The 20,028-nt window shown below is 36.2% G+C and overlaps 1 protein-coding gene across 1 annotated transcript; it reads left to right on the top strand.

Annotated features, from left to right (window-relative positions):
* Nucleotides 1-18,517: 18,517 nt before the first annotated feature.
* On the top strand, nucleotides 18,518-19,194 carry LOC137245921 (uncharacterized; the record flags this gene model as incomplete). The annotated part of the gene is made up of 2 exons (XM_067777106.1): nucleotides 18,518-18,765; nucleotides 18,837-19,194. Coding segments are annotated over 2 exons (486 nt in total), but the record flags the coding sequence as incomplete, so codon positions are not given.
* Nucleotides 19,195-20,028: the final 834 nt, after the last annotated feature.

Raw genomic sequence — 20,028 nt, 5'->3', positions numbered from 1 at the left:
CACACTTTATAAGACATAACCTAAATTTTCAATCACATAACGATTTCTTACCTATCTCAACTTTTTAAACACTTGTTATAGTTTTAAAAATATGTGACGCTATTATTTATTTAAAGGAACGAGCAAGACTTCGTCTGAACGCGATTTGTACTTTCATTGGAAATGGCTATGCGTCAAATTTGACAGGTAACATATCATATGCACTTGTTTTGATACACAATGCTTTTTAATAAGGGGAAGTCCCGAACAATGCTCTTTCTCTTAAAGGGGACTCCCCGCGACAACAGCTTAACGTCAACTAATGTTGCCAGACTAAATATAAACGAATTGTCAGAAACGAAAGAGATGACATTTCGAAATAATTGATTTTAACAGAAATATTGATTATTTCATAAACATAAATTTGTGGCGCCGAAGGTTGGAATATCTTTAAGTTAAAAATTTATTTTAAGTGAGGCGTTCAGTGCAACAACGGACACAATATTAACAATTCTCAACTAATGATATTAATTTAAATTCTAAAATTTTATACAAAGATGGTGGGAGATTTTACATTCTATAAAATGAAAAGCAGAAAAAGTCCACACATCTCAAGTTTCTTTTCGATAATGGCCATAAAATCATCTTCTTCGGACTAAGCAAAATTAAGATCGGTTTCTTTAAAAAATTACCAGAGGTCCTTTTTTAGTTAAAAGTTTTAAAGGTACAATTACGCAGAAAAACGCCTGAGGGTCAGCTAGCTTATTATAAGAACAGCCTTGTGCCGTATTCTTAGATATTTTTCATACTTTTTCAATTATATGTTCGTTGTGGGCCGCGAGGCCGTGGGCGGTGGCCTCCACCGCCCACGCCTTCCACCGCCTCTGCCGAACGATTACTGTCAAATAAAGTGTGAGTTAGGGTTAACCTAGGATGGTGAGAGTGTTTTGTCATATATTATATATTCGAAACTAAGAACTTGCCAAAATGTATCACTTAGAAGTGAGTAGGCAATTGAAAAGCAAAGCCCACTCTCACGACATAAATTGCGTTCAATAACTCTTTATTTATACCTTCGGCATTATGCCGACACCCTTATTTGGCAGCAAAGGATGGGTGATACCAAGACTTTGTTCGAAGAGGCAGGTAAATCTAGACTTAATCTCCTATGGTGCTCCCAATTGGCGCATGTATCGCGGATCAGGCATACATATTTAATAAGTACGGCCTATCACTAGGCACTGTTCCTGAATCCAGGCCTGCCTATACTTACATCGATTGTTGAATATGCGTAGCCAATAATTAGCTATTTCGCAATAAATTTGTAGATGCAAGGTTTTTGTTTTACAAATTTGCGACTGAGAGGTTACGATCTTTGATTTTCTATTGATTTGCGTTTTATAAAATCATATCGAACAGCTGTTCAGAAAGTAGTACAAGTCAATCATTTTGGAAATACATATCAATAAGTATGAATATGTAATGTGGAAACAAATACACAAAATAAAAATCAAACATAAACTTCAAGAAACGGGACCTCCTAGTTCGAGGCGATTTTCTATAAGCCATTCACCGTGGAAGTATGTGAACGCAATGAAGTAGATCCAACTAGTGCATAACTATAGCATTAAGAGACGGTATTAGTTTTAGTTCTGCCCCCTCGCAGTGCCTTCAACTGACGCTCTTAACCCGGTGATGTCCTACAAAATGGCAATTGCCTCCATTGCAGACCTTTTGATACCATGCTTAACGCGTTCAATCGTAGGTGGCTCTGAAGTAGCCGCTGTTTTTGAGCATTAATTTAAAATCGTCAAACTCAGACAAGTGTGGCTAAAAACTTTCCCGCTCGGCATACGATTAGCACCATTTCGAAGTTAGTCATTTAATGTCGAGTACGAAACTGTCGTTTTGACTGACTGTCACAAATATTCGCTGCAGTGTTTCAATGAGGGTTGAAGAGGTTATGAGTTAAAAACTGAATATTTCAATTGAAATAGTTCGTTAGTTGGTTCAATCAGCACAACTGCGACATCTATGTAAAATTCATGTCAATATTACTAGAATAGCCCTACCGCGGACAAAATCGATCTAGTACTATTTACTAGAAAATAAAGGTCCGTAATTGGCGGCCGCCTTGGTGTGGTGGTAGCGTGTTCCACCTACCAAACGGAAAATCGTGGGTTCAACTCCCGTTGTTATGAGTGGGGGTCGCCCCTATATAGTGATTTAGTAAACACTCCGACTGTATTTCTGCCATGAAAAGTTTCTCAGTGAAAATTCATCTGACTTCCAGATGCCGCTCGGAGTCGGCACAAAACATGTAGGTTCAGTTCCGCCAATTGTAGGACAAATTAATTGCCGACCCTAAGCTTAGAGGGGTAACCCTACAAGAAAAGTACAGCACATAATATCTAGGAAATATACTCCATAGATAGTAAGTTTTCGTTGACACTCCATGTGGAAGAGAGAGCGAAGAAAGTCCCCGTGCAAGAGAATGCTAGGTTACACGTAGAGGTCTAACGCTCTCACATTGGATATTTACGGCAATTGTCAAGCGCATACTTTACTATGGGGTCCTAGTTTGGGCATCGCAGGCACTCCTGCATATAGCCAACAATAGTATAGTTGACTGTACAGCCGGAGACTCCTGGGCAACTGGGGTAACGGGAAAATGATTGTCCAATTGAAGCTTAGGGACTCCTCGTTACTCATAGACCAGCCCCCCGTTTAATCCCTAAGATACTCTTAAGGGGCGGGATTCCTTGAGATTATTTTTCGAAGTCTCACTGATTCATTGCAACGTTCCACGTTTTCTCAGAAGCTTCTCCACGATTCTCGCTTTGCTATCCTTACTTCATATTTAAAAGTCCCCACACTTACAGACATCGGACAGGACACATAAAATAGTATATTACTTGCCGTGGTGAAGTTTTCCACCAGAACGTCTATCTCAGTTTCAGACAAGTCCAAACTTACGGCAGGCGTCGCAGGCAATGGCTCTCTCAGCTTCCTACAACACACGTCTCAGTTGATGCTTTTAAGGTTCCCAAAATATATTTTACTACAACAACACCTGGTACTGAAATGGCCTTGGAACAGACCATGAAGCACGCTGCTTAGCATGCCGCGACGCTTGTGTTTCGCGTGGTGTAAACCAGCGTGTTTAAACAGGCGCGCGTTATTTAAACAGACATTATAACTTTTGCATACGTCCTGTGTTTTGTTGTCGATCTTTCCAACAAAGTGAGAGTTAGAATTATTTTGGAAGCAAACCAAAACTGGCAGGGGTTGATGGAAAAGAGTTCCGAAATAATTATTTTGCATACGTAGAATTTTCACCAAAAATAGTTTGCGATGTGTTGATAATTACTCGGTTTATAGCTTCCGACCCCGAAATAGTGGTGAAATACTTTGCTTATAAAGGAGCTTTGTGATTCCAATGTGAGTTTTAATTTCAGTTAAAGTTGACTAGAGTTTAACCCTGCTAAAGCAAAATTGTTTGTTATCGAACAAAGTGGCAAAGTTAAAACCTAATCATCTTTAACTGCAGTTTAAACTCGCACTAAAAACTACGCTTCAGTCTAAATAAAAGATTGTAGTGATTTGGCCACATTCATCAATGATCTAGGACGATACCAAATTGTTGTTCACAATTCGCAAATTTTCGAGCATCTTTCACATCAAGAGCACCTAATGTGCTCTTCATTCATGCTTTCACTGGCGTTTAATTGCCCACGCTATTTTGAGCGATGCGCAGCAAGTCATGCCAGCCAGTTCGTGATGAAGGCACCAATGGATTTGATGTCTTCTTAAAGTTCTTGGGGGTGTCTGTCGTCGGGCCCAACTAAAATCCACATACCGGAATGTTCAAAAGGTGAAAGAAATCGTTCCCGTAGCAGTGGGGATATAACCAGAAAATTAAAGTACTGTATTCATGTCCAGTCTTCCCTCACATCTTCCCACTCAGTGGAGGTCTACTCTTCCACTGTTTAAAATTAATTTCGAATTCGATTACTACTCTGATATACTAAATTTAGAATATTCAGTTCCGATTCCGGTTCTCATATACTCGTTTCCGTTACCCCTTGTAATCTTAAATGAATGCGCGCTTTAATATTCATTTGCACATTTTCTGCATTACGTTGCTTTTGCCGCTCTGATAAGCCGACTAGTTCTTATCGATCCCCGTCAGCCAACCTTGAATATTTCATTGATTTTATTGTTTAGGAAGAATCTTTAATCCCTTAACCTGAAGCGGAATGGCTATAATCATAATAATATAGATTAATGACTAAGAAATTGAATGTAATTTGCATCTTGAATTACAAAGCCACATATTTTTTGTATTTTTAAGCGGAAGGCCGGAAGGCCGAATAATATGATGCTCACACGGCATCTTCCAATAAAAAAGTAAAGAAATAATCGTGTTTAGCGCGGTTTACGACATAGTTCAGAATCAGTTGCTACCGAAGGAGATGGTTCTGCACGCAGGTGTAGCCCGACAATGCATGGGAGAGTAAATGACGAATGTGCGAATTACGTGTAAACATCATACAATACATCGTTTAGTAAGTCCCGTGCCCGAATCCAGACTCTTATTTTTTACAAACAGTGCAGTGAAACCTTGGAAATTCCCAAATTATTCCTCACCTTATTTATTCTGAAGAATATTTGTTCGATTGTTTTACACTTTAACATACATACTAAGGCATCTAGAGTCGAAGATCCCGGGATTTCGGATTTGAAAATGACAATTCCAGTATCCCGAGATTTTTTGAGATCATCCAGGGACTGTTATCTTTGTATTTTGGTTTAAAAATTTTGTAACGTATACACATATGAGTAGTTTAACAAAAAACATTTATTTCAGCCCTGTGTTTTAAAACGAATTCAGAACAAAGTTGTTAAGTAAATAAAAAATTTGTTTCGTTTAACACAAAAATAAATAATTTAAGTTGTACACTTTAAAACATTTCTTAATTATTAAATTTCAGCCAATACAAATAACTTCTTTATTCTAAAAAATATTCGTAAACTATAATTTCATCTAAGGTAAGATTGAAAGGCTAGATCTTAACTTGTTACAACTTATTGGGAAACAAGATTCGGCATCGGGATTCCCGGGACTCGAGCGAAGAAATCGTTTTGGTTTGGTTGAATTGTATTCGCCCCGGAAGGGGAAGCTTATTTCGACAACGTAAAGGTCCCTTGTGATACCACATTAGATAAGGGCGGGGTAAGTTATAGCTACTGAAAAGACCTGTAGTTTCGAATAAGATTGACCTCGACCCAGGATAAGTCTTTTTGAGATCCTAGTGAGCCTAGCCTGAGCTACATTCGTTTAGTTCTGGCGAAAGCTGGACAGTGAAATATAAAGTGTCTTGGTGATTCGGTGAACTACATTCGTTTAGTTCTGGCAAAAGATGGACAATCAAATATGAAGTGTCTCGGTGATTCACCTGATCATCCTCCATGCAGCTGCAGGAAGAGAGGTTGTGCAGTATGTTGAGACGTACCACATAGACTCCCTATAGACATTGACCCCTCAAAACCCCAATCACTGTGATATATGAGCCTTGGTGAGCCCAATAATTTCAGCAGATTGCCTGCTATCAACATCCGGCCTGAAGGATCTTTTTGCGGTACAAGAGCTAGTGTATGCCCACCATATTCTTAAAGGAATCGGGGCCATCTATACACAAATAGATCAGAGGTGGCCAGGTGTACTCAGTATTCCCTACAGTCACCCATGCGCGCTAAGAGGCCCGGGACCCAGATTATCTTGATCTTAAAAGTCATAAGCGATGTCAAGGTGGCACTGCTATCGATCGCAGCACAGTTGAACTCAACGCTTTATTAGCCGCTTGAATTTCGGAGTAGATACTAAATTTTCTTACCAAGGAATAAAAATATCTTAGTTTTTAAGAAAATTACTTGTGTTGAGCTTTGGCGCAGAATTATTTGAATTTTTCTTATTATTTCCACCTTTCTCCATTTAAGGGCATGTTTGAATTTGACTCCTTAGGCGGCGACTGCAAAGTTTTAATAACAAATTTTTAGTTTTGGAGTGAAAAAAAATGTCCATCGTAGTGTTAACTAGCGTTTATTAGCAGTGTGCAACTGCAGTAACTTGTTATTTCCTGCGGGCTTTTGATTTGTGAGAACAATCCGGTACTCTCTCGGATATGGCTCAACCGATTTGGATCAAATCGGTATATCGATAGGGTATCACATTCTAAGACTTTCTGTCAAGGTGTTGCTGCGAAGACTGGAAGCTGAGTTGTCACATAGGGTTACCATCTAATCCTATTATACTCATTTTTGGAATCTGTTCCTATCTCGGAAACTGCTCAACCAAATTGGAACACGTTTGATGCATAAATGAAACATGGTATTATCTAGTCGCCTCAGACTTTCGCTCTCGGTGGTACTATTAAGAGCGTGGCAGTCTGTATATAAAATATTTTAATTGTTGCGCGGGGATTGCGCAAAAAAAAGTTAAATATGTGCATATATTATGCGGTCTTCATATTTTGACGAATATTACTGACAGTAAGTAATACTCACATCACTAATCTGATACTATGATGTATATTGGAACGATTTTCCGTCATCCCTTGTCAAATTTGGTTTTGAATCAAACCGGTTTCGGCGTTGTGCCATCATCAGTGTCGATTTTCGTTCTGATCTGTTGTTGTTTCCTGTATTTATAGTTCGTAGGTACATGAGTAGGTATTGTCAAAATTGATGCTTGTGTATATTTAGTTATGTGTATGTGCTGTGAGTTCATTCAGAACCGAGGGTGGTTTACTAATCGATTTGTGTGGCTGACTAGGGTAAGTAAAAATCCGTAATTTTAGTCGTTTGACCTTCTTTGTAGGTTTGTTGATTTGGTGCGTTAATTGTTTTGTGTTTATTTGTTGTTGTGTGTTTGTCTGTTGTACCTGTGTGATTACTTTGTTTCTTGTAAACAAGTTTTAAAGGCTCGAATATTGTGTCAGAAATTGTGTTTATCTGTTCGTTTATTATTCTACCGTCGAATGTTTTCTGTTTGTAGATTTCCATGTTTTCGAGTACGTTGAGGCGTCGGCCTTTTGCTTGTATGTGAATAACCCTAACTGTTTTATTGACGTTTGCTGGGAAACATTCATTCTCGACCATGTGATTCGCGAAGTTAGACTCGGGTATAATGTTTGGATTCCGTATTTTTTTGTTGTAATCTCTAATATGTTCTCTAACCCTCGTTCTTATTTGCCGTCCTGTTTGTCTTATGTAACTATGCTGGCAGCCGCAGGTAAGCTTGCGTACGCCGTGGCTGCTAAACGGATCCTCTGAGTTAGTGTTAGTTCTTAGTTTTCGCCCTAGATTGTTCGATGTTTTGAATGCTGTGTAAATGATGTATTTTTTAAAGAAGTTTGCCAATTTATATGTTGCTTTTCCAGTATATGTCACAGTCGTCCAGCTATTATTTTCCTTTTCATTATTTCTTTTTGGTTCTTCATTTGTCCTTCTGAGCTTACCTACTAGTCCGTTTTTATATCCGTTGTTTGCAGCGATATTATATATGACCTCAAGTTCTCTCTTAGATGCCTCTTGTGTAAGAGGTGTTGTTTCAAGTCTATGTACCAAGTGCCTTAATGCTGCATTTTTATGCTGTGGGGGTGATTTGAGGTATTGTGTATTTATGTGTCGGTGGCCGTTGGCTTTCTATATATGTCATAGTTAAATCTTTTGGATTCTTTATCAATATTTATCGTGAGGTCTAGATAGTTGATTTCTCCGTCTTTTTCGGTTTCCGTTGTAAATTTTATATTTCCGTGCTGCTTGTTGAGGTACTCCAGTAGAAGCTCTTCGTTAGTAGTTAAAACGCATATTATGTCATCCACGTATCTAGCATAAAATGACACCCCTAATGTGGCCTTCAGCTCCTGTATGTACTTTTCTTCCAGATTTTGCATGAACACTTCCATGTGGGGCTTCCCATTCCAAGACCGTTTGTTTGTCTATATATTTTATTGTTGAATTGAAAATAATTTTGACGTAAAGTGTTTCTTAGCGTATTTGTGATTTGCATATTTTTCACTTTTTTTTTGTATTATGAACTATTGTTGAGCCAACTACGTCCAAAGTCTCCGATAGTGGTATTGATGGGTATAAATCTTTTATTTCAAAAGATACCAATTTGCTGTGCTTTGTTATATAGTAGTAGTTATAGCTGGTAATTTTATAGCTGGTAACTAAGTTAAATTTTAGAAACGCCTAGAAGTATGCGAACGAGGAAATCATAGAGTATAAAAGGAGGTAAAGCTGAGAATCAGGAATCAGTTTGATTTAAGCACGCTATCTTTTGAGAAGTAGAAGTGTTATTTTGAAAGTAGTCTAATAAAGACCATTTTGCATTATTGAATATTGGAGTTATTTATTCAAAAATTTAGCGATACGAACGATAGTAGAAGGTTGCAAATAAGCGGAATTGCACTAAATTCTTTACAATATTTTCCCTGCGCAACCCCTTTCGGCGCCTGGTTACTAAAAATAGATGACAATTAAGACTACTAATAGTTTGGGAGATCCTTTGTGTCTAAATATGTATTTTAACCTGAATAACAGATCACTCATGAATAAACCAGTTCCATTCAAATTTTCGTGTAACATGAACTTGAATTTCCCCATCCCAAATAATATTTAATATTTATTAAGTAGAACAAAAACTTGTCCTCCGTAATTTGATGGGTTTTACCTCGGAATAACAAAGAGCAATTTAAATTATATGACATTTGGAAAATCGACAAACCTACAATTACAAATGTGAAGGTAATAAATCCAATGAATGTAATTGTTATTGATAATAAACAAATTTATGGGTTCATGAGTTGTAAATATATACATAGATATACCCATTAGGGTGGGCCAAATAAAAAAAATTGTTTCTTCCTTTTAGTTTAGTGAAAATATTGTTCAGGACATCCAAAAAGTAAGCTTGTAAATATGTCAGCTTTTTATTTAGTGGTTTAGAGATGCCTCATTGCGATTTTAGTTTTTCTATACAAATCGTATGCGGAATTTTGAAGTTTTTATTTAATGAGTACTAGAGCTTTAACCCATAGTACCCAAATCGCTTGCTATATATATTCTTGTAGGAAATATATTTCTATCCCAAAGTATATGCAACGACTCCCATAGTTTTTACTTTCTTTATATTAGTTTGAATCTTGCAATCCATTTTTGAGTAACTTCTAACTGAGGCCGAGAGTCTTGGCACACATATCGATGACAATTTAACATGAGGACTCCTGGTTCGAATTTGAGCTCAAGGCCAAAAACAAATTAATATGAGTCAGAAACAATTTTGCTAGGTGGTCCAGGAATTGTGAAAATTCTAAAAAATGATCGAACTTTGAAGTTTTGGTTTCGAGTTTTAAGGAAGTTTCCGATTACTCAGTGACCTGAAACTTGGAACAAAACTTTGGGCTTTACAACGTTGTAATACTAAGGATACACAAATTTTCTAGATGGGACAAGGATCGAGATATTAAAAGACAATTAGAAAGTCCATTTACAAAATGTGGAACCTTGCGACAGCTATTTGAGTAACTTCCCATAGAGCTAGATTATTGAAATTAAGAATATACTTCAGAACCCTATGACAAAGCAGCATGAGGGAAAAGTGGAGCCTGGGTGGTCCAGAAATCGTTAAAGTTCAAAAAATCTTTGGAACATGGAAGTTTCGCTTTCGAGTTTTAAGGAACTTCCAGATAAACCAGTGACCTTAAACTTTGAATATAACTTTGGGCTTTATTACGTTTTAATATTTTTGATAAAAGAGTTTTCTAGATAGGACAGGGATCGAGATGTTTAGAGAGTCTATTTACAACCAATATTTATGCGAATTCCCGTAAAGCTAGATTCATTAAACTAAGAACATAATTCAAAGCCCCATGGCAATGCAATATGAGCGAACAAAATTTGCGCTAGGTGTTCCAGGGATCGAGAAAGCTGAAAAAAGAGTACGGGCTTCATATTTTTGTTCCTCATACAAATTTTTACAGTGGTTATGTTAAAGTGTTAAAGTTCACAAAATTATGTCTTTGTTTTAAGAAACATTTTTCGTTTCTTCTGGTTCATTTATATAAAGAGAGTACCTAAAAATTTGTTACCTTCTCCTTTTCAACTTTATTACAAATAGGCTAGCCAAAAGGGAGTTTAGCAGAACTGGCTGGTCCACAAGGATCTCACATAAACTGAATGAGTCCATAGTGTTGGTAGTTTAGCGGACATACACAAATTTGGTTTGACTTAAAATATAAAAAGGGCTGATAAGGACAGTCCAAATTTCCAAGGCCGCGCTAATATTGTTTGCAAAGGTTACTTATACGTAAAAAATATATTTTTATATATATGGTGCAAAGAATTGAAGCTAGTAAAATTAAAAAATCAGGTTTGTCGTTCTTGAACTAACAGTTATTCAGTAAAAGTGATCCCATTATGATTAATTCAACGAGGTTTTTTGTCGAGAGGATAAACTTTAACAACAGAAGAAAAACTGTTAATCCCAAGTTAACAATGTTCTGTAAAAATTAAAGATTTTTCTGTTAAAAGGAAAATTTCTGTAATATCAACAGCCACTGTTATATTTTCACAGTTTCCATTTGTATTTTTAGGGTACACTAACAACATTGGCACAAAAAAAAATGCTGTGTACATTAGACTGGGTCGATTTATTAACCGATATCGCGCTATCGATTTTTCGATAGGATTTGGGCTCAGGAAATAAATGTTCCACTACGCATACCCCAAAAAATAATTTTCGAGCCTGCGAAATTTAGTTTTTTTTTCCCCTTTTTTTCGACTTTGATTTTTAAGGTTTTTTTCATGACCTAGGTTCTAAAAAAATTTTCATTTGATTGTAAAATTCTCATATATATACCCTGTCCGACCCAAAAATGTCCGCTAAAAACGTTGGCGATAACAGTTTAAAAAAAATATATTTTTTTTTCAAAAAGCTGTTATCGACGGTTATAGCAGACATTTTTGGGAAAAAATATATTTTTTTTTTTTCAAAAACTGTTATCACCAACATTTTTAGCGGACATTTTTGGGTCGGGACAGGGTATACATGAAAATTTTACAATCAAATGAAATTTTTTTTAGCAGGTCATGAAAAAAACCTTAAAAATCAAAGTCAGAAGAAAGTAAAAAAATTAAATTTCGAAGGCTCGAAAATTTTTTTTTTGGGTATGCGTAGTGGAACTTTTTCCTGAGCCCAAATCCTATCGAAAAATCGATGGCGCGATATTGGTTAACTTTCGTCCATACAAAAATAACCCACCCTAATATAGGTACTTGACCCATGTTCCTATACACCCTCAAAATCTCTAGATATTTGCAAAAAATCCTTAGGTTCGAAATAATTATGAAAATAAAACCAAAAATTGTCCAATTAAATCAAGCATATTTCAAGTGTACTTAAGTATATGTTCTGAATGGAAATTGGAAGTATAAATTCTGATTCGAGCTCAGATTTTAAAACGATGAAATGGGAAACGAACCATGTTGGTTTTACTGTTGCCTTCGCCCAACATTGGTAATTTGCGAAAAAAAAATATCGGAAATGCCGGTTGAATTGACCCGTAATTCAGTTTTTTTCTTTCGGTGTGGTACATGAGAAGTTAAACATTCATTTTATTCGTACGAAAATTGCCTACATTTATTATCGGTGCAAAAACAAAATTTTCGTTGGGTCACACTTTTTAGCGAATTAATTATGTATCTTTAATTTGATGCAATGAACATAGTAATACACCTTATCATTGTCCGGCAATTTCTGCTTGAACATGGACATGTCGATAATCGTTATTTTCACTTCTACACGCTGCAAGACTTGTGCGTTGCCGAATTTGGCCCACCTTAATACTCATGTATTTAAATGCATATACACATGTAGATATATTTGTAACCACATGTATAAATTCCTTTGTAAATGGGTAAGTAAACATAAAGAATAAAATTCGTAAGGAGAATAATGCCAACAGGGAATTGGCTTGTCAGGGTTAATTTGTTGTTAGGTTGTTAATGACACCTTTAATTAGATGATATTAGCGCATTAATAAATCGGTGATATATTTTAGTGGGTGCGTATATGCACTAAAATTTGTTTAAAACTCAACCGAAAGTCAGGGATTCAGCCTTGATTAGCATGTCCACTTCAGGGATGTATCCTGCCAGATGATCGCGAGGTGAATAAACATGAATAAACAATGATCGTTCGTTTCCCCCCAGCTGTTTGCCTAGTGGCTCAATTACACATACACACACATATCCGGAATGGCAAATATATGCAAACAGTTATCGGACGGGGGAAAAATGTCCCTCCATTTTTTCAGATGGTAGCTGTTCCTACAAGACCAGACGGGATCGGCTTTTCCTTTCCGAGTCCAGGACGAGCACGTTATGTGACTTCTGACTTCGTTCGCTAGGGCATTTTTCGGATATGCTTTGATGCCTTGACATGAATTTTAAAAGGTTTTGCTAAAAATTGATCCATAAAAAATCGAGCTGGTACGGAATCTTTCTGAATTGTGAAATTCGTCACAATTTATATATCTTGGGAAAAACTTTAAAAACACGCAATAGCGGTACAAACTTACTATGTACCTACTCACTTAATTGGCGCTTAACCGGTTTTGGTTTCGAAAAAATCCCGCCAGCATCAAGTAACACCAAGGGAGTTTAAATCGTTTTCCAACTGGTAGTTCCAGTGGAGTGGGGGCCGCCCTCTTCCTCTGCTTTCGTACACCGGTTCTGATAAGAATACATTTATGGCCGGAGCATCAATTTTCATTCGCATAACATGACCTAGCCAGCGTAGCCGCTAAGTTCTAGTTCGCTTGATTATGTTTGTGGCTGCGTAAATATCGCACACCTTAAAAATCTTAAATATTTTTTTGGTTCTCGCCGTCGCCAACGCGTAGAGGTCCGTAAATCTTTGCAAGAACATTTGTATCGGACACTCCCAGAACCGCCTCATCTGATTTTGTCGGTGTCTTTGCTTCTGCACCATATATGAGGACGGTTATGATCAGGAGCGTATCCAGGAAAATTTTTCGTGGGGGACGGGGTCCACATTAAAATCTCCACTAGAACATTCACAACAAAAAGGGCAAGATTATAATCGGAGGAATGAATAACAAAGACTCACTCATATATGTATACTTCGACAGTAGACAGTACAATTATTATATATTTGCAATGTATTCATAAATTTTCGAATGGAAGACGGACGTTCATATATATAGCGTTACAAACTAATGGTCATTGTTATACTTCTATCATTACAACAATTATTGAGTAATAATGTTTATTAGTATCGCCTGTGGTCGAAATTCGACCAACTCTTATTTTTTTCAACTCAGTCTATGCATCCAGTGTTGGGGGTAGTGAAATAATGCGTTAATAGTTAAGCAGTGAGCGGAAATATAGCAAACTGGTCTAACTTACTTAAATTTTTCATTAAGACATTGTAATTTTTATTGTATTTTCTTAAATTTTCTACAAAATTTTCAAATGTAATTATAATCTTTTGGTATGGAGCTCCTTAAACAAAAATATAAAAAATATGTAAAATCAAAAGAAATTGACATAGAATTAAGGTGAAATTACTTGACATTAAGTTGAAAAATAGGTTTTTCCACACCACCCGGGAGGTCCCCGTTGGGGCGCTACCGAAGTTAGTTTTGTGTGCTCGGTTCCCCATATACATATATCGCCCATTTACTTCAATAGTGTCATAATTCAAAAACACGAACTTTTAGTTAAAAACGAAGAAATGTGCTTAAGGAATTTAGCCTATTTCACGCCACCCGTTAGGTATGCAATTGGCGCTTTACCGAGTTTAATTTTGTATAAATACATATGTAGTATGTACATAAGTGTGACACAAAACGAAAATTTCGAATAGAATAGAGGATACCTTCATAAAAAATAAAAATATAAACAAATTATGTAATGAGAAAGAAGGCAGAGTTTACTAAAAAAATTTAAATGAAAGAAAAAAATAAAGTACTTAAAGTGCGAAAAAATTAAGTGATGTGAATATACAGTTCCATATAAAAACGCAATAAGTGCACTTGGACCTTTTTCCGGGTTTTAATGTTATCATTGTGGAAATATGAAGATTCTAATATTCGGATATTTAATGTTGGGATTCCCATTGAGATCTATGTACGTAATTAATTTGTGTTAAATTTGTAAACATTCATATTCATGAAATGGAGATGAATATATATGACCATATCTACCATAAAATATCGTCTGTGAACGATATAATACTAAGATATAGCAAAGCAGAATAAATTAGAAAAAAAGAAAAAGAAACAAAAACATTGAAATTATTCACGCAAACATATTTACTAAAATAAAATTGATTTCATAATTTTAAGCGACAAAAAAATTAGGATTATGGGATCTAAGCATCCGATTAATGGGCATATAATCAAACAAAGTTAGCCTAATAATAAATATAGTGGGTAATATACTGCCTATGCAATATTTCGACCTAAAATCGAAAACGTTTTTGGGTCGTTTTTTTTTTCGTTTAATATACAACGTGAAATCTTCCGATGCAATCAAGTTGCATTTAAATAATAATAAACTAAGTTGAAATAAAAGATAATATAATAAAATAAAATAAGAATTATCAAAATAAATTAGCATAAAAGACAATATAAAAATTTTAATGTAATATCTTTGTATGAGCATAAAATCTGGAAATGCAAAAAACATTTGGATCAAATTTGCAATTAATTGTTATAAATAAATAAATTTAGTGAGTTTGAACAAAAGTTGACTCATTATTTCTGATTTCATTTTTTTAAAGCACCTAAAATGAAAAACAAAGAATCTGTTAATTAAAGACCTATGCTTTTACGTGTAAGTAAAATTTGTCCAAAGAAATAGGCTGATTAAGTTATTACCTCTCTTTGAAGTTTTTTTGTACGCTAACAATTATTTTAGAACAATTTTTTAAGGATTTTGGTACAAACCAATATAGGTAATTGGAAACAATGGGAAACAATATTTTATTTCAACAGAAAATGAGCGAAGCAGTAGTTTCTCACCGTTTGGCGTGTACAAATATATACATACATATGTAGAGATGAAACATTTGATCCACGCAACAATTGAGAATTTGGAGCTATTTACTCAGGGGGGTTTGTGAACATAATGCGTCCTACAGATGGCAATTTCGATAGTTGCACAGGTTTTCGAATTTACAAAAAACTTTTTCTATTAATTATAAACAAATAGAGTAATATTTGTTAACAAAAATAGGCCTATGCACTGCGGTTGATCAATACGAATCGATTCATATAACTTTTATATGATTTTACATATGCTAAGTATGCGAAACAGCCTGTCAATTGATTGTATGGAAATTTTGTTAGCGTATTAATATATAGGTTTCTATAAACGATGACGTGGTAACGCCAGATCAATTTACATACTTAACCTCCTATAGGGTAATATTAATTTTCCTTCCTTTTTTTGCCGGAATATCCAATATCTGGTTATGGGAAACTTCAACAGTGTCAACCCAATCAAACGTTCTTCTCCAGATTTATTAAGTAAATAGGTTTTTACTTTCCGTAAAGTATAGAATGAACGTTTGCTTGAAGGTACCGTAGCTGGCAGTGTAGCACGTATACTGTGAAAAATGTGTATTTGTCTGTAAAACTGCATATCACAAACGTCCAGAGCTTCAATAAATGTTTTCGGCCGATTTTCTGCAGGTACGTTCTTCAAGCGCCGAATCGATAAATGCCAAGAAATTATGAAACAAGCTGAGGTGAATGCGGAATAAATTTTTAAATATTCACGTCCGTGTGTAAACTAAGAGAGAATGTAGGTACATAAACTAATTTCTCCGAACTTTGGTATTTTTATTTATATTATCATTTAAACAGAATATTTTACTTCACAGAAAATTGATACGTATGCGAATTCTCGGAACGACAAAACTATAACCGCGGTTAGTTTTGATAGCGCATTACTGTCTGCCCTACAAGAACACTGAATGAAAATATTCACTTATTATGTGCGTCTATTACAAATTTCGGGGAATTTGGAAAAGGGAACAGCTGTGATACATCATTTTACAGTTCATGGGACGGTCATTACTGATATAGTCGAAATTTCGTATTAACGTAAAGTTAGCTGCAGCTTTTTTGATATATACTCCATAGGAAATTAAGTCTAAAAGCTGTAACTAACTTTAAGTAATCACTTAGTTTTTCTATGAATGATTAAATTGTATAAACCAAGCTCGCATACATTCTTGTAGGTTACATATGCGCCGTGGTGATGGAGAGGATGTGGAACCGGAGTTTCTTTCAGGTAGAAGCATGAATGTAATATGGCATGAAAAAGTCATAATATTTATCTGCCATCACTCATCATGTCGAAATCACTACTAGTGGCTCGGGTGTGTTTGATATAAAATACTTTGGAGTATTTTCAAAAAAAAAAAAAAAGGGGGCGTGGTTGTGAACCGGAATCTTTTGGAGCATTATTTGCCAAATGAGAAACTTACATTTCGATTGTCTACTTAGACCAAAGAGTAGCATTTATTGACAAAAGCTGGATTTCAAGTCTAATGCTGTTGTTTGAGTTAATATTGATTCACAATAAACGAAGTCTTTTACTTACTTAATTGGGGCTTAACCGTTTAAACGGTTTTAAAATTCGTTGGACTTAATTGATGTCTGCGTATAGCTCATACAACTCATCATTAAATATTCTTCTGTACTTGCCGTCGCCAACACGTAGAGGTCCATCAATCTTTCGAATAACTTTTCTCTCGAACACTCCCAGAGCCGCTTAATCGGAATTTGTCATGGTCCATGCTTATGCAGCATATACCAGGACGGGTACTATAAGTGACTTTTAGAGCATGATTTTCATTTGCCGAGAGGAGACTTCTTTTCAATTGCCAACTTAGTCCAAAGTAGCATTTATTGGCAAGAGTGATTCTTCGCTGGATTTAAGAGCTATTCTTGTTGTTAGTGTTACTGCTGGTTCCCAAATAAGCGAAGTCTTTTCGAAATTATTGCTGCCAATAGTAGCGTGGCTACCAAGGCGCATATGCGCTGACTCTTTGCTCGAAGATAGCAGGTACTTTGTTTTCTCTTCATTCACCATCAAACCCATTTTTACCGCTTCTTTTTCCAGTTTGGAGTAAGAAGAACTAACGGCGCGGGTGTTCAGGCCGATGATAACAATCTCATCAGCATAGGCCAGTAATTGCACGCTTTTAAAGAATATTGTTCCAGAGCGGTTAAGTTCTGCAGCTAGTGTAATTTTATCCAGCACCAAATCAAAGATTTCGCATGATATGGGGTCACCCTGCCTGAAACCTAGTTTATTTTCGAACGGCGGATAGATCCTTCCCTATTCGGACTGAGCTGATGGTGTTGCTCAACGTCTTCTTTTTTCGCAGGTTTTTTCCAAGCAGTCAGCAGCGCCAGCACAGAAAAGTGTTCCATCCACATTCTAATGCTCCTCTGGACATGGGTTACCAGCTTGCTGTTTTCCTTCCTACAAGAGTTTGCCACTCGAATTTGGTACAAGTGTGTCTTGTCTGGCTTAAAATTAAAACCAAGTTCAGCATACTCATTTACACTTAAACCTGTACGATCTAAATTTTGGGAAAGAATGCGATTCGGTCATATGTGCTAATAAGGGTGATCCTTGTAAATAAAATAAATGGTTTCATCCGGCCTCACCCAGATGGTAAAAGCTAGGTCGAAAATATTACATATGTATAATTTTTGGTGCCCATTGGAGACGGTTAAAGGGTCTTGCACGGGGGTCAAAGCTAAGATATCTCTATGGAGACCCAAAAAAATTAAAACTAAAGTTTTTGATTTCGAATACCCAAACGGTTACGCCACGTTCAACAGGGGTTCAAGTTCAGATTGCCAGAAAGAATACTCAATATATTAAAATCTGAATTTTTATACTGTGCGACACCCCTTAACCGTTTGCTAACGGGGCCAAAATTTATATGTGATGTCACTAACTATATATTTAGTTATATCGGTTGTGGGTATTAGAAAGCATGAAATTTAATTTAAATTTTTTGGGTCTTCATAGAAAAATCATAACTTTAATCATAACTTTAATCGGATGAAATCGTTTATTTGATGTATAAGAGCGACCCTAATGTATATAGTTCAAAAACGTTTCACATTTAGGCCTAGGCGAATTCAAGGCGAATCCATACCAGGTGGTGACAAAGCCAATTCAACCAATTCCGAGCCAAGGATTCAATATAACTTAGCCAAATCATGATGACGGGTTGATAAAAAAAATGCAAAGTGGATTTTTAAAAGTTTTTTCTTGATTTCAGAAAGTTATCATTTGCCGTTTGCTTTGAATTTTATTTTTTAACTTTTCAAACAAATTATTTAAATGAAGTAATTAAAGATCATACATAATAAACGTGCATACATATATTTTTTAAACATATTGCCAATAATAAAACGGTATATATTTTCAAAATTTCACAATTTGCACATTTGCGAATTACGAACTATTTCAAAAAAAGAAAGCAATAGAAATGCGTGGAAATATTCGTGACTGTGAACCATCAACATCGTGCTTACGCCGTAATATTTATCATCTGTACGTACCCCTCTTTGTTTTCGATGCGGTGCGTTTATTTCAGGATCACCCGAAATTTCAGCGTGGACTTAAAGAATGTCACATAGTAGATATGCTGGAAAAGGAGTATGTTTCATGCTTAGAATATTTTGTTTCTGTATTAACCATATTATGGCTTTTATTTTGTTTTCGTGTAGAGGCTTTGCTTGTGGCGATGTCCAGGCTCAAGTTAGAATGGCACTGAAGGAGCTGTCATCAACGGGCTTTGTGCGTTTCATTAACAATGGATATAGGACTTTAGGCCCATTCGCTCGCTTGGCATTAGCACGAACACCGCGTCAATTTAATATCGCATGGGATCGTCTTTGTGAACTGCAGAAGATAAGCACCACCAGTTTGAGTTCATCGCTCAGCTCACGCAGTCAAAATTGTTGATTATGAAGTAATCGTGTAGTGTAAACATGAATGATGGAAACTAAAAGCTTTTATTTGTATATTAGTATTGATTGTAAAATATTTATGCTAGTAAATATATATAGGGTGTTCCCATTTCTACGCATGGATATTTATGAGCACAGCTGGGTAAATGCAATTCCATACGACAGGATGACTCCCGCAGCGGGTTAGGGAATTAGAATATACCCGCGGTAGGTATGCCTGTCGTAAGAGGCGACAAAAATACCAGAACGTAGCGGATCCGCATCCAGAAAAGGACCATCAACATCGATAACACTCCCCAAGGCCTTCGGGAGGTGTCCTTACCGCTACAACAACAGCAACAACAGGATGACAATACCAAAAATGTTGGCAGGGTATCAAAAGACGCTTTTTTGGATCATGGACAGCGAATCCGAAAACGGACATCAAAAAGTCTGCGTGTATCAAAACGTATTCACGAAAATCCGAAAAATGAGCCCGAACGGCTCCGAAACCGAGGGTGGGATCCATTTTTGCATTGACGACCTTTGGTCGCACTTATAAAAAGTTGCCCTGGGTGAGTCCAACACCGGTTTAGTGATCAAAACACTTCTTCACAATTTATTTAGTGGGTACACCACATGAAATATTTTAATTTCTTTTGCAATTTTCTCTTGACAGACGCAAAATCTATAACTTTAGGGTAACAAGAAATTAGAACTTTAATTTCCGCTTTCGGGCTCGTCGTCCTGGGTCCAAAACGCGTCTTTTGACACTTCTCCCGATATTTTAGGACGAGGTTTAGCAGTTGTGAGGTAAAGTAAAGAATTATCAATTTTAGATTGCGGATTAGCGATCCTGGGACCAAAGCGCGTTTTTTCACACCCGTTAGAAAGCACAAAACGTGCTCGATTGAAAGGAATGGGAAATCTTATTGCAATTTTTCTCAATTACACTACACGGAATGGACAA

Source organism: Eurosta solidaginis, chromosome 3, assembly GCF_040869045.1.
Source record: "Eurosta solidaginis isolate ZX-2024a chromosome 3, ASM4086904v1, whole genome shotgun sequence".
Taxonomy (NCBI): Eukaryota; Metazoa; Arthropoda; class Insecta; order Diptera; family Tephritidae; genus Eurosta; species Eurosta solidaginis.
This window is presented reverse-complemented; position numbering and strand designations above follow the sequence as displayed.